Below are 15,577 nucleotides of genomic sequence, written 5' to 3'. Positions count from 1 at the left end.
AGTAAATAGCTTCCATTATTTTGCAAGGTATCTGAAAACTTTTAGTAGTTGTGTCAGTTAGCACCATTACTGAAGATGCTGCCACAACATTATGATGGTAACATACCTCCTCGTCTTAGTTTATTCATTATTGCTTTTCCATTCAATGCTTGGTTTTGCCTAACTGCGTATTTTTTTTGTCTTCACAGCACTGTCACCTGCTGATGCAGCTAGTGCTCTAACCATACTGAGACTTTTTGCACAGCTGCCAGTTCTAACTTGAGCTGCATGGCCAAGTCCAGGTTGCTAATCTGGAGAATGACGTCCCTGTCTTGTGCTTCCATGCCCAGAAACTTGCTGTCTGTGGTGCGGTGTAAAATTGCAGACTACCTATTACTACCAGAAGTCAACACTTTAATCAGTTAACATTTCTGTGGCATTTTTTCATGCTCAAAATACAACTAAAATAATCATGCATCAATTCAGTTCTGTAGGGCAGCTATTACATAGCAATTAAATACCATTTATAAAAACTGAGCTGCTAGTTGAAGTTGGTGCTTGAAGTTTAGCAACCACAAAATACAAATTGCTTCAGTGGAAACATTTTTTGAGCTTATCTGAAAATGTTCGTGAAGTTCAAATGAAATCACCTACCTCTTTTTTTCACTTTTTCCAAAACAAAGGCTTGAAATGAGCATACTGTTTCTGCATATGCACTCATTCTACATATGAGCCCAGGCCACTGGAATCTTCACAGGTATGTTTGTTTATTGATTGCAAACATTGTAACACTCAGCGCCATTAGAACAACTGAAGTCTAATGTTTCCTTTTAGTGGCTATATGGCCATCATAAAATCGGTACTTTGTGCTGGTAGAAGGCCCAAATCCCCAGTAGTAAAATGGATGAGAGGAGAATAAAATGGCCATTGCCTCAGCAATGGATAAATTAAAATAACATTAATTATTTTTCTTCACTAATTTTACATTAAGTATGGAAGTATTATATTTAAGAAACCTTGACCAAATGTTTCAAATTTGGGATTATGTGAAATTACAAACTGAAACTAACTTTATGCTCCTTATCATAACTCATTTTTAAAAAGAAAAGTATACAACCAGATTGCATTGTCTTTCCTGAGAATTCCAGGTGCTCAACATCTATGAACATCAAGCAGATTTTATTGAGGAGCTTAAATTTGGACTTAGCAACCTAATTCTAGTCTCTGAAGTTTGAATTTAATTTAATGCGACACTACATTCCTGTACAGGCCAAGCTTGGCCTCATGTTCTTTAAATAAAGCACCTTCAATTTTACTTGAAAGGATGATATCTAAATCAAAGTAGAAGGTTATTTTGTCTCCAATGGTTCTGAAGCTAGAACAAGTGGTCATGCAAATTATCCCATTCATACTAATTCATGCCAAAATATGTGGCGTATTTGTAACAGGTATCAGGAGCAGATTAGTACAAAGTACTGGGCAGAGACCAAAAGCTGCCAACTTACTCTCCTTAGAATGTGATCTTACAGATATTTGTTGAACATTTTAAGGCCACTGTATATCATATGGGTGAAAGATGAGTTACTAATACACTGATATGAACAAAGCACTACACCATTGCATTTTGTTTGAATTTTAAATGCACTGCTCCTTTAACAAAAAGAAACTGGATTTCTGTAACTATTTAAGTATGGTAGTGGTGTAACTAGAAGCAAAACCCAAGCACGATCCCTGTGTGCCAGCCACAAGGTTTGTTCAAGAAGCATCCATGACAACCTTCAGAAAATAATCAGTTTTCTTCGCAACAATCACTTACAGGAATCCACGAGAAACTCGTACAGAAAACAAATCTGAACATGCACCGGATAGGCTCCAGTGTTTTTCACAATCAAAATAAACGTGTCAGTGGGCTTAACATGACAGACAGAACTCCCAAAGAAGCCCAAAAGGGCTTTTTCATGAGTAACAATCTGTAGGACCGAACACTATGAAGAATGAGAAGGTATAGGCTGAAGTCCTGACTGGATTTAGTCAAGGATTGTACTATTTCACTTTGAGCAAAAGAAAGAAAAGAAGTTTAAAGAATAACCAACCTTGAATTGTCCTTTTGAAGAAAGCCTTGCAGGCCTCACAGGAAGCCACTCCATAGTGGTACCCTGATGCAATGTCACCACACACCAAACACAGTCTTTTGGGCATCGAGTTCAGCATATATTCACACTTGGTCTGTGAATCTTCAGCGATGGTACTAGAGCAGTCGTCATACCGTTTCCTGACTGGCCCGTTGCCCCCAAGCCCTGTGGCTGAAGGGTAGAGGGGAGGCGAGTCCAGCCCGTTCTGATGTCCATTCATGGTGGAACTGTAGCTCCCGCTGGCGTCTGAGGAGCCACCAGGGCTGTGGTGGTTGATGCTGTCCGTCAGAGAGGCAGGGCTCGACGGTTCCGTCTTGATGTACGACGAACAGCTAGAATCAATGTGTCGATCTTTGCTTGACATTCTGCAGAGAAGCCTGTAGTGGGGAGAAAGAGAAAGAAGAATCTGTGTATTAAAGACAGTGCTCTTCAAGGCTGCTCCGGAAGGGTTAGGGACTGCACATCATTCATTCATTAGTCAATACCTCTTGTTCTACATGAAGGTAATCAGCATAAGGGCATGACAGAGCTTTGTCAAAGCTGCAGACAGGCAGTAAACAAAAACTTTAAAGAGACCAAATCCTTTTGTTGTCCCCTCCACCTGCCCTCTAGGCTATGTGTCAACTTCACATCAACTCTAAATTCTGAACTTGTCATCTAGCAAGTCAAAAAATTAACAAAATCCTATTAGATGACTTGGCTGTTAAAAATGTCTTCCTTTTTCCATCAGTACTTTCCTTCTGTAAATGCCATCATTATCAGGAACAAATATTTCCAAGTTTGATCACATAAATGTTCTGCTCTGTAATTAATATTTGTCAAGACACTTGACTAAAACACATATCCATCATCTATTGATCTGATCCCAGAATTGAAGAGCAAGTCTCCCACAGTCTTTTTTTTTTTCTATATTAATATTGCTTTATTATAGATACAGCTATTTAGTAACGTAGTAGCACATCAACTGGGAACTCTAACAAATAATTAAGGCTGGACTCCATTTTCACAAAATCTAAGTGAAATGATTCATCAGCTTAGGGTGCAATTACTTTCTAGCCATTATCCTCAGACTAACCAGTAATAACTATGCCACTATCCCATATATCTGCAGCTCTACAGGACCTGACATTTTACGTGTTCCATTCTTGGATTAAAAAAAATACATTAGAGGAAATTTTAGATAGAAGTTTTGTCTTTCAGAAGGTGAGATTCTGTCTTACTTCTCAGTTCATACATTTTCAGAATTTAGCATCTGAAATAAAACCATATAACATTTGATCTGACAAATTAGTGCTTTCTACAGGGGGAAACAAAAAATTATCTTCTTTGTCTATTCCATCCCCAAGACTTTTATTATTTTTAAACATATTTTAGGGAGAACAAGGGACAAAAATAATAATTAGAAAGCTCTGAATCAGATACTATCTTCATTTTCTACAGCTGGTTATGAGACCACAGTAGCAAATGGCCTACCCAGCATTTTCCTGACAGTACTCTCAGAAGCTGCCAAAGCACAGATGACAGTTATGAGCATTTCTCTAGAAACATTATCAGCAGAAAAGCAAATACTCCGTAAGACCACCCACCTGGAGCTATAGGTTCATGTTTTCAAAGCAAACTCATGAGTCCAGACAATTTGACTGACTTAACTTTCTAAAGTGATTTTTGAGATCTTGCCTTCTCTTTTTCACCTTTCCATGTTTAAAAAAGAAATTTAAAAATATCAATTTCTGCTTCAAGATCTGGAATCAAATTCACCAATGAAAAACAGACATAAATCCACAGAGTTCACTTCCTTTCCAGTGAGGTTAACCAAGATGAAAGCCTGACCCTTCATTAAAGATATCTGCTTAGGATGAGGTTTACCCTAAAATCAGTGCCCATGGGTCTTATTTAGCACCTTTCAATTGTTGTGATTTTTACTGTAAAATTCTATTGGAAACAAACGACACGTGAATTTGGAAAACAGCCAGACTGATGTGCAGTAATGTTATCCTCCAAATTTAAAATCAGTACTTATTTGGGGGGTGGAAGGAGCAAGCTATCTGGTGTCAGCAAATAAAGCAAGGAAATGGGAAGGTTAAAGCCGTGAAAATATCTTATTACATTGGACCACCTGCTTGTGCTGTCCTTTCCTCAAGAACTGGAGGGGGGGAAATCCCCTTGCCAGCCTGCAGTAGCGTGTGCCTTTTCTTCTGCATCTGCTGCCTTGTAGCCGTCACTGTTAATGAGTGCTGTAATTAATAGATAGCTCTCTCTTGTCTCTCTACTTGCACTCTGGGCTAAGCACTTTTCTCAAGTCAACGTTTGAAAGAAAGCGGGTCGGCACTGACTTACAGCAGCTCTGCAAATTCCTTTTAATTTAGAGCACTTACACCACCACTCCACTTATTACCTTATAATTACTGGACCCCTCTCACATACATTACGATCTTAGACTAGAGTTAGAAGTTATTAGGGTACTAAAACATGGTGTCTCTCTGTCTCTCTCTCCCCTCTTTCTTTGACACTGAATTTTATACAGCTACGATTAAAAATATCAATTAACTTTCACATTCTACAAACTTATTTTTTACGTTATTTTTCTATACACTAATACTAAGGTCCTTTTATTGACTAAACAAGTACTTGGTCTTCTTTTCATCTCCCTGCTGCTGAGACTCCGCGTATCAAGTCTCAAAATACAGCAATAGGAGTCACTGCCTACAGTCTGCCATAACCAGCTTGATGGGACGTTCTTGTCTAAGACTCCCACTGCTGATTTCTTCTTCTAATTTGTGCAATAATGAGCTCAAATGTCACCCTTCCCTTCCCAGAAAAACCATTTGCAATTAATTAGTCGTCTAAATGCATGTTGTCTTAGCCAGTGCAAAAGTGGTTATCTCCCACTCCAAGCGGTCAGAACCAAAATATAATCTCAGTTCTACAAGCATTAAAATCTGATCACCAGTGCTGCTTAGCCTAAAGCCAGTCTGCTGATGCTTCTGAAGTAGCAGTTTCTGGTACTAACCAAGATAGAGCTGCTTTTGGCTACAGCTTAAATGGTACAGACTGGACTGGTGCATGCTGGCAAAGCACAAATGCTGTTAAAACATTAACCATTCTAAGGAAAAGCAAAAACAATAGTGCCCAACTGAGAACACCGAAGAAGGTGAACCAGAGACAAGGCCAGCTATTAGCTGTGGGTGGGCAACAGACACCTACTGCTTTCACTCCTCCGTTACTGTACCATATCCGAACGAAAGTAATTCAAGAGCCATCTTATACGGATGGCAGGTGGGACCACCATCAAATTATCATGCTGAACATTTGGAATAATGCCTAAGCTAGATCCCTGTAAAATCCCTCCCTCAGTTCTCTCCTAATTACTACTTAGCTCGTTACACTGAAGCATTCCTAGACACCATTGCATTATAGTGTAAAACTACAGTTAGAGCTTAATTCTCTCTTCCTCTCTGTGTCTGAAATTCTACAGCTCTATTATTCAAGCCTGAAATATTCACAACTATCTATAAATTCAATTGTCAGCCAGTGGGTTTTATTCTAGACCTCACTTCAATCTAAAATTAGAGGCACTAAAATTCACATTAACTCTAAGAGGAATGTAGTGAATAAGACTTTATTTCAAAAGAACACCTTTTTGTCAGAAAGAGCTATTTTCAAGATGATGGCTTTATCTGCATTCAAAGAGAATAAGCCCAATTCCACATTGTGCTGTTAATGCAAAATTTTTAGGTCACATTGGATTAATAAAAATCTAAATTTAGTTAAGGTTTATGAATAGAAATAACATGTGTCATATAAAAATGTACAGTATTTATTTTAAAGCATGGGTAGGGTTGTTTTTTTTCTTTACTAGATTTTAAGTCAAATAAATGGCAGCTCCATTTGTGGTCGGCTGTTCTCAGTAAGTTTTCCAACAACTGGTATCTCTTGGGTAAACTTTCCTTTCACTAACTATAGGGAAAGTAACTAATTGGCTCTAGAAGCATTTCCATGCCCATATACAAGAAAAACTACATAGGGTACTGCAAGGCTCGAGTAATATGCAATATATAGCATGACTTTTCACATGTCTACTGAATTTACTTCACAACTTCTTTGTTTAAGAAAGACCTGAAGCCAGTCACTGCTGGCAGAAAGGTACAATGACAGAGCACTTCAATATGCAACTCCTTCTTTAAAATGGTCTTAAACAATAGCGAATAAATTGTAATGCCATGTGCTTATGAAAGGTTGAATATATTAAGAATTTATTAATGCAATCACATTCCTATTTCCATCTACCTGCCACATTACTAATCATATTGACAGTGCTGACACTGGCTAAATCAGTATCAATATACAAGTGGAGTGCAAAAATTAACTGCATCTGATTACAGTATATAGCCTTAAAAAAAGAAAGCCTTCCCATTCGAGCCCCTAGGAGCTTTTTATATTCCATCCATACATGCACTTGGTTCAGAAAGTTACTTTTCCCCTCTTCTCTCTTATTACCAATACCTAAAGGAGGTCAAAAGAACATGCCAATAATTCGCAATCCATGAACATGTTTCATGCTTGCTTTTCAAGTAGGAAAAGCTCTGCTTACAGCATCATTCACTACTTCAGAGTTGCCCTGGTGGTTTCAGTGAGTCATAATTAGTCACAATAATTACAGTGAGCACCTTTATTATAGACCAACATAAGAAGTCCACTTTTACCTGCACATGACGTTTTTCTTTTCTTGAAGAGGGAATTAGCCTATTTCCATAAATGTCAGAATTGGTTCTTATCAGATGACATTTTTAATGACAGCTACGTGGCAGCCTCAACAAGGCAGGCGTTATTATGCACACCTAGGTACTTTTTACGCTAATAGTGTAATCCATCTGATTTTCCTCCAATACATTCCTCTAAATCAGATGGATGTCGACCAAAAAGGTCTTGTTAACCTCATACTTTAACTATGAAAACCAATGCATGAAAGAAAGTCTTGGTCTAAGTGACACAGTAAGTCTCTAGCAGAGTCAAAAGTGGAAGCCAGCTCCTTGCTTTGACTGTAAAGACCACGTTTCCTCTCAAATACTGTGCTTACTTTCTGTATGATTTCACAGGTCTGTACCAATATCAGCAGACAAAAAACAGTGCAGCATGTTCCAGTGATTTCCCATACTCTGCTTCTCTGAATGGAAGAGAGAAAAAAAATGTGTGGAAAGAAATGAAAATGTTGCTTCTTGCATCAATGCCCACGACAACACCTCAAGACTTTCACCAGATCCTGTTAAAGAGCTGAGTAACAATTTCAGCCGAGCTGCTTTACATTGAGCATTTTTTTTCCTGCTTCAGCTAATTGCACTCTAGTAAAGTGGCAAAATGTGAATCACTTAGTAGGAAAATGGGCACCAGCTGCTATTGTCAGAGAATGGAGATGCCGAAGAAAAGGAAAGTGACTGAATGAAGTGTCATGTCAGAAATCAACGGTGCAACGTGTGATTTGAGAAAACATGACTACTTTACAGAGACAGGGTGTCATTATGGCATCACAGTAATACGATGCTTTGACAACTGCTGGGTCTAACATATCATCATTGCATTAAGGTGCACTGGCTTAGTTGGGGAAAGGAAAAGAAAGGCTTCCTTCTTTTAATAAGAAATATCGTAAGGCCTGCTTGGTTAACCTAGTGGATGAGATCATTAATTGCACAGTATTGCTAATCTTGTCCCATGCACGCACAAACAAAACTGTTATTACGCTTTAGATCTTTACTAATGAACACGCATGTACAACCATGTACAAAAACCCTGTGCAAAACAGAATGGTTGTAGTGGGGGTTTTTGTTTGTTTTGGTTTTTTTAAACAAATGCTGAATGTTTCATTTTTTTTTGTAATTTCTTCTTTCTTTTATGTTTTCTTGAAACCTTCACCACTTCACCTTGGTAAGGGAAAGCAAAGCAAGCCAATGACTTCTTCCAGAGCAGCTGTCACAGCCACTAGCAGCCGAACAGAAGAAGCAATGCTTGAAGCCATCATGTTGTTACCAGCAGTGGCCTGAGTTAGCTGATGATTGCCAACAGAGGATCCAGCTTCCCAAACAGTTATTACGGCTCTGAATGCAATCTACCAAGCTCTGCTAAAGCACTTCCTACGCACAAGGCAGTGGAAGACTACACTACTGTGTGGTCATTTTTAGTTTAACAAAACAAGCCATTATCTGAGGCTCTTCACATTTGCACCTAATATGAGAGGCTGCACTTAGTTTGTTTTCTGTGCTGCTTTTAAAAAAAGCAGAATTTTCAAGTGGCTGACTTGCAACTACTGCAGACCCTCCAAAATGAGGGGGAATTATTTTCAACTCTGCCTCCCCCCCTTCCCCCCAAATATTCATTATTGCTTCCCTCTCTATTTCAAGTTGATTCCCTGTGCTTCCTGGTTGATAAACTTTGTTAACAAGAAGGAAATGATCCTGACATACCCCAATGTGTTGCAAATTATCACTGTTGACAGCTTCTACGTTTAAGGGTTACATCTGATGCAACAATGCATACCAGTGTCATTTATCTTTAGCTCATTTCTTTGGACCTATTTCAACTGAGGGTGAGCATCTCTTGTTTATAGCTCGAAATACTGTAAGTGAGCAACTGGTAAATCAATAAAACTGTTAAATGCATAATAATACTGTGTAATTACTTACATGATGTTTTGCATAATTAACTGTCTGAGGTGTTCCTTGATATAATGGATACTCAGAGTATGGAATAACCTATAAGCCTATAAAACACATCCTGTTTATACAAACAGAAATTATGTTTAAAACTCTCATTCTAATAATCCAAATCAGGCTTTGGCACTATATAACAGAAAGCCTTCCTTCCCTGCCAAGTCTAAATCAATTCTTATGGTATTACTTCATAACTAACGTGATATTTCACTGATGATAACGATTACCCTGATTACTTGGAAGTAATGTAGTAATAGCAAAAATACACTTAAACAAACTACTGCTATTTAATCAATATTATTGAGACAAACTAAGTGTTTTAATAAGTCTGTATAGATGCACTAATGCTGGTTTAATTAAATGTATCCTTAGACATGTACAAGCTCTGCAGCATACAGATCCTATCGTTTGACAGACTGTAACACTACTCTTCTGAATTTAAAAGCTGAAGCACTTAGAGCCAACAGAACGTAAATCGTTTCAGACTGCAAAATGATTATTCTTTACATCAGGTACTCTTTGGGGAACAAAAAGTAAACAGGGAAGAATACTCAAAGACCTTGCAACTTTGAGCCAAACCACCAGACATCTGAAGAGGTGCCAGCCCTCAGTAACACAGTTGTCCAATGCGTCCAATGTATGGCACTGCAACACACATACAAAAAAACAAACAAAAAAACCTCCAACTGAAAAGCAAAAAATAAAGCTGATGTAGGAATCACAAAACTGACCTTTATTTTTGCACGTGCGTATGCAACAAATATCCTATTAGCTGTGTTATGCACTACTACTAGCAGGCCATCACCACAGAAAGTTTCCTGCAGAAAAGACTTGCCTATTTCTACAGATTTCATGTATTTCAACTAGAAAAAGATACTTTTTTGGTATGCTCTGATGATTCAGTTTTCAAATACTAAAAAACAAACCCAACAAACCCACAAGAAGTAGATGGCACTTTAAATCAAAAATCATTCTGGAATGTCTGAAAGTTATACATAGAAGAAATGTATGGTTTTGTATTTTGTGTACAAGTTATGGTTCTGATACAACTTAAACCTCAGTAAATACTTCATATACATACTTAATTTTTAGATTTCTCTTTTCCTCCTGTGTTTGTAACATTTTTACACAGTTAGAACATGGCTGTTGTTTGAAGTTACAATCATATCATTACAATACCTTAGACCTACCTTCTCTCATTTACTGGTTTCTAGCCTAATGTTACATATTTTTTTGTTGCTACAGTACTTAACATGCCTCAAATGAGTCAGCTCTGCAGTGAGAGAAGAGTGGAGAGCTGCACAAACTCACACTAAGAGACTTCCCATGCCCAAACAGTTTAAACCAAAAGGTTGCAATGTGACTACTAGAATGATGGCCAAGCCTCATCATATGAAAATCAGTATATGGATCAGGAAGAGTAAGATTTTATTACTCTATTTTCAAACTGCAGACTAACAGTTTTAATTCATGTCACATGTTGGAAGACAGCAAAAAGTCTGGTTAAGAAGTTGAGTGTTTTTCTGTGATGGAACATCATTTTACTTGTAGTTATACTCCAGGTCTATCAGGTGTAGTCCACGTGATATCTCTAGCCCCCAGATGACATGGTAAAGTGTGAAGAAGTCATCTAATTATTAACTGTGAGGATTCTTTTTATTAAATCAACTGAAATAGCAAAAGAAAATAAAATACTACACTCAGCTACTTCAAGGGAGAAAAATACAAAACTACAAAAATAAGTAAAGATTTATTCAAGAACATAACAGGCTTTCTAAAGAGGGATTATTTTGAAATGATTACAGCATCAAAAGCAGCTACTCGCACCAGTCAGAAAGCCAGTACTACAGATCAGAGACATAGCTGTCATTCATCACTTTCCAAAAGGAAAAAGAAGACAAAAAAATGCCTTCAGTCTCAAGACAGAGTCAAAGTTTGCATCATCAGATTTTTCACAATTTCTAGCAGTGATTTCCTTCCATCGCTGAAAGGCAGAGTGTAGGTGTGTGCACACTGTGCACCTGTCTCCCCACCCAGCTCCGTCACTGATTTTCTGCAGATTTATAACAGAAGAATTATAATTTGCCAGTCAAGCTCTGTTAAATTGGAGAAGCGATTAGAAAGAACATACCAGGAATAGTATCAGAGTGAGCGTCTTAAAAGACTCAGAGCTAAAACTTAGAAAGCAAGTGATCTGTCTCCCACCCCCTCACTCAGCTGGCTCCTGAGTGTGTCCTGTCCTCCCAGCCACACGCCACCAGTTTTAAATCCCCCCTACACATACAGGCACGCACGCACAAGCAACCAAAAAGCTACTTGGTGAGTTGGAAAATGACGTTTTCCTGCAATCAGTGTTTAAGTGAATGTTTGTCCCAGTGTGTTACACCATGCTGTCAGCAAGCAGCAGGGAGTCGTTGAGTTGTTACTACATTTGATTTGACTGCCAGTAGGAAGCTTTATTTCTACCAACTGTTAGTTGCCAGCTCTAAGGATCTTCTCTTACTTTGAGAGGTTTTTATTTTTTATTTTTTTTTTAGATACAGTCCATATTTTTCTCTTTCACTGTGAGGACTTTTAGCGTACGGCAGAAGCATGTCCACATCTCCATGCATCACAGCAGTCTCTTCACTTATACTTGCTGCCTTAAACACAAAAAAGTAATTGTACTAAGGCAACTGCAAGTCGATCCTGACACACATCAGAAAAGTGATTTTTATATCTGGACACCTGAATGAGGTGCAAAGATGAATATATACATAAGTAAACTGAAGCAGGGGAATTTTATTCTGATCTTTTCTGAAAAATGTGGAATTAGAGATTGGAGGAATGGGTATGGAGAGATAACCTGGGTGGATCTTCCTTCCAAGGAGAGCATTTGCTATCCAGATCCTTATATGCTTCCCAGACAGAGTTTTTAGTAGGGCTTATTGTTTGCTTGTTTATTATTCATGTATATCCTGAAAGGTTTCTCCTCTGTCAAACAAGATCCTATAACTTTAACAGTTGTTTACAATGCTTCCTCTTCCTACACAATAATGATGATTTTGATAATTAGGATCTAATTATAATGGATCTGACAACAACTTCCAACAACGAAAAGCATCTTTAGAAAAATGAAAGCATATGCATGAATAGTGCAGGGAGGTGGGGTGGGGAGAGAAACACATTCCTACGAGACAGCCTGAGAATTCAGGCTGAATGGAAAAGTAATTAACACTAAAGAGCTAAAACTGTAATTAAAGAAAATTTCATTAAAGGGAGGCAGGTGATTCCACTTTCCTAAATATGACAAGGTGCTGTATAAAAATAAAATAGCAGCCGGTTTCAGTGAGTGGAGCAGGAAAGCCATGTCTTTAACCAGATCAAATTCTCGAAATTGGCTGTCAAGACGGGATTGTTGTGATTTATACCCGTCTATCAAGCGCATGAAAGAGAGAGACAGGAGAGGAAAAGAGGCAAGCTGCTGTCGCTTCCATTCGCAAAGCACCTTTAATTTCCACGGCACCATCTGTTACCAAATCTAATTCACATTCCCTCCTAATCTGGTTTAGTTCTGTAATACTAATTCTTCCACTACTCTTATGAACATCACTCTCAAGAAAAAGCTTTGGTTCTGGGTTCGTAAAAAATTGAATATTATACAGTTAAGGTTCTGGTGACTTAAGTGAAGCATGCTGTCCATTAAAATGCGCTCCTGGTAAAAGGATTTGTTTCCAGTTAGTGCAGAGATACAGAATTGCTCACATCCAATAAAAGTCATGGGGGGTGGGGGTGGGGTGTGGAATGGAGAGGAAAAGAAGGGGAGAAAAAGGGAAAAAAAAAAATCACAGCTGATGATAGGAAAGTAGGCTGTGGACATGAAAGCAGAGGTTGTCATAAAATACAATTGTTGTCAAGTTTAGTCACTTTCAGTACTGGCTATAAAATCACTTTGTCACGGTCTCATATTGAACGCTTGAAACTGTGTTTTTGCTAAGGAAACTAAAAGGAGTGAAACGTAAGATTCTACAAGGAAGAAAATATTTCTTTCAAATTATGAGATGCAAATGTCTGTAAGAAACCAAAAAGGTAGGGCCAAAAAGTGAAAGGGGTTTAAAACAGTCACCCGAGTGCCATGGTCTTACTCTTAGCTGTGTGATGATGACAAAAAACCCAATCACTTTTGTGGGACTTGGAAACAAAGTAAAGGACCAGGCCTTTCCTGGGGCTAAGCATTTTCAGACAGGCAGTCCCTCATCTACTGGGTCTAGGGGTGACTCAGCTTTCTTCTTGATTCCCACACAGTACTCCTTGACCAGGTCCTCTTGAAATCAACACAAAAAGGAAAAAAAGGACCTAGACAAATATTACTACTACTAATATTATGGTACCATTTACTAATAATGCTCATCTTTTACTTACTAACACAGATCTTAAACTGCCATTTGTAGGGAGTACCGCCACCTCCCTCTTACAGATGGGCAAAACAAGACACAAAAAGGTGCAGAATTGCCTAATGCTGCTCAGCAGCCCAATGACCCAGCATGGGACAGAATCAAGGTTCTGGGGAATCCCAATCCAGTATATTTTGCATTATTTCTTAATTTTTCTTTTTTTTTCTGCCATGGCTTTCATGAAAACGTTCCTTGGAAGTCTGAACATTTATTTCTAAGAAGGGAACTTGCCTCAAACTTCCAGAAATGGGACCTTTGCTATTTTAAAATATATATTTTTTTTTCTTAAATGGGAAACTTATTTTAAGGCTAAATTAAATCTCTTTTTATTCCTACATTAAAATGTTTATTTTTCATTTAAAGTAATCCTGGTTTCTTTGTGTGTAGCCTTCCCAAAAACAAAGCCTATGGCAAGAAGATATTTAGCCAGCACACAGGGTAATGTGTGAGCAACGCGTAGCTGTGAATAGCCCAAGGTTTTTATGTATTTTTTTTTTTTAAAGGATTTGAAATGGAAGAGGCAGGCAATACCAGGAAAATAAATACTTTGATAGAACAGTAATATTTTACAAAATGCAAAAAGGAGTGCTAGTTTTCATTATATGAAAGAGTAATACATAAACAAATGCCTGGCAAAAGAAATGATTACAAATTTGTAACTGCTGTGAAACATCCATGAATGGAGATGTCAGTTCTAAAGATGAACATGAATTCTGAAGTCTCCTCCTCCAGTATCACTGCTTGATTCACAAATGGCTTAAATCATCTGGGTAATTTTATAAACAACGTTGGGTTTGTTATTTGGGAAGAGTAGGTAAAAAAACAAAATCAAATTTGTTCCAAATACAGCACATCTGCCATTCATTGCAGGTCAAAACCTTGGGTACCGGGGAATAGACCCAGCAACTCCAAAGCTCTGCAAATTTATACTAGCTAATAGTGTTATTCCCCAACCCAGCCCATGATTTCAGAGGGTCTAAGGTCCTGATACTCCGATATGCAAGTGGATTACCATAACCTACTGAACCCAAAGAAAACCACACTGACATTGAAGGACTCTGAGAGCATAGCAGTCTTATTTATTTATTTATTTATTACACTAAAGCATTTGAGTGATATGAGCCCTGGCTGCTAATGCACAACATTTCTACTTCTACATTACAAGGTCCCTTAACATTTGTAAATGAAAACTGTAAGAAAAAATAACCTCTTCCTTCGAATTTTTACTCTTTTTCTGTTTATCTATCTTGATTCTGGAAGCACTGGAAATTAAAAATAGGCAAAAAAAACAGCTGAGTGTGTTACTTGGGTATGGTACTGATGACCAAATTCATAACATGCTGAGACAAATCAGAGAATTTATAGAAGCAAAACCTATGCAGCTGAAGTCTTTTCTAGTCTATCTTGGATTTTAATGTGTGATTACAGATTTTTACAAATAAATAAATAAACCTTTGGCTTTTCACAGTTCGTTGTTCTTCACATATTACTACGTGTAATTCAAACCTATTTATGCCACTGGGTTTACATGTCAGATATTTGCCTCTGGGTATAAGCAGCAAAGGTCAGGAAGTAATGGTTTTCACTTTTAAAATGTTTGCATGACTCCAGCAAGTTTTTCACAAAGTCCTGATGTAGTTTCTACTCTTTTATCTTTTGCCTTCTATTTTGGTGGGAGTCACAGGGAGAAAAGAAGGAAATTCAGCATATTCCAGAAAAATTGTCTAAAGTAACAAACATGTACCAGCCCAATTATTACATTCAGAACAAGGATGTTGCTACTTGCAATTATAAAGCAATTGTATCAATATGCTGCAATTATTACATGCTGAACCTGTGGTCATGTCTTCTGTAAGTAGTCACTGAAAGACTTGTCCAAGAAAAGATTTACATGAACAGAGCAGCATTAACTACTCCATATTGCACACTGCAAATTTCAGCTGCATTTTAATGACAGACTTGCTTCAATTTTATTTCAACAGTATAAAGTCTGAATCAAATATTTATTTCTTGTAGATCTAAAAGTTCTGCTTAATTCAACCGTCCTTGGGTAAGCAATGAAAGAAAGACTTGGCCTGAAGAGACCACTGCATTCCACCATTAAACTTGATTAACACGTTTGATCCTGAGATGTTTTGTGCCTCGCTAGTTTCAGTGCAAGTTCAGGCTGCTCGGCAAACTGAGTACCAGCCCTGTTCAGTTATTGGGAGTGCATTACATGATGATTTTACCAGATTGGGCTTTACATTTTCTATCATGATAGGACTAAAGTCTGGAATAAAAATCCGCCTGCATTTCACTAAGCATCTGTCTAGAATATACAGCAAATCTG

General features: G+C 37.8%; 1 protein-coding gene across 14 annotated transcripts in view; it reads right to left on the bottom strand.

The window, feature by feature from the left end:
- The window catches only part of ESRRG (estrogen related receptor gamma), a 386,503-nt gene that overhangs the window by 125,836 nt on the left and 245,090 nt on the right, over positions 1 to 15,577 (bottom strand). For all 14 annotated transcript variants that reach the window (XM_075042636.1, XM_075042629.1, XM_075042635.1 and 11 more), the window contains one exon: positions 2,073 to 2,488. In XM_075042636.1, coding sequence (XP_074898737.1) covers positions 2,073 to 2,475 — 403 coding nt within the window. In that variant the 5' untranslated portion in view covers positions 2,476 to 2,488. The remainder of the gene's footprint in view (positions 1 to 2,072; positions 2,489 to 15,577) is intronic.

Source organism: Buteo buteo, chromosome 12 (assembly GCF_964188355.1).
Source record: "Buteo buteo chromosome 12, bButBut1.hap1.1, whole genome shotgun sequence".
Taxonomy (NCBI): Eukaryota; Metazoa; Chordata; class Aves; order Accipitriformes; family Accipitridae; genus Buteo; species Buteo buteo.
This window is presented reverse-complemented; position numbering and strand designations above follow the sequence as displayed.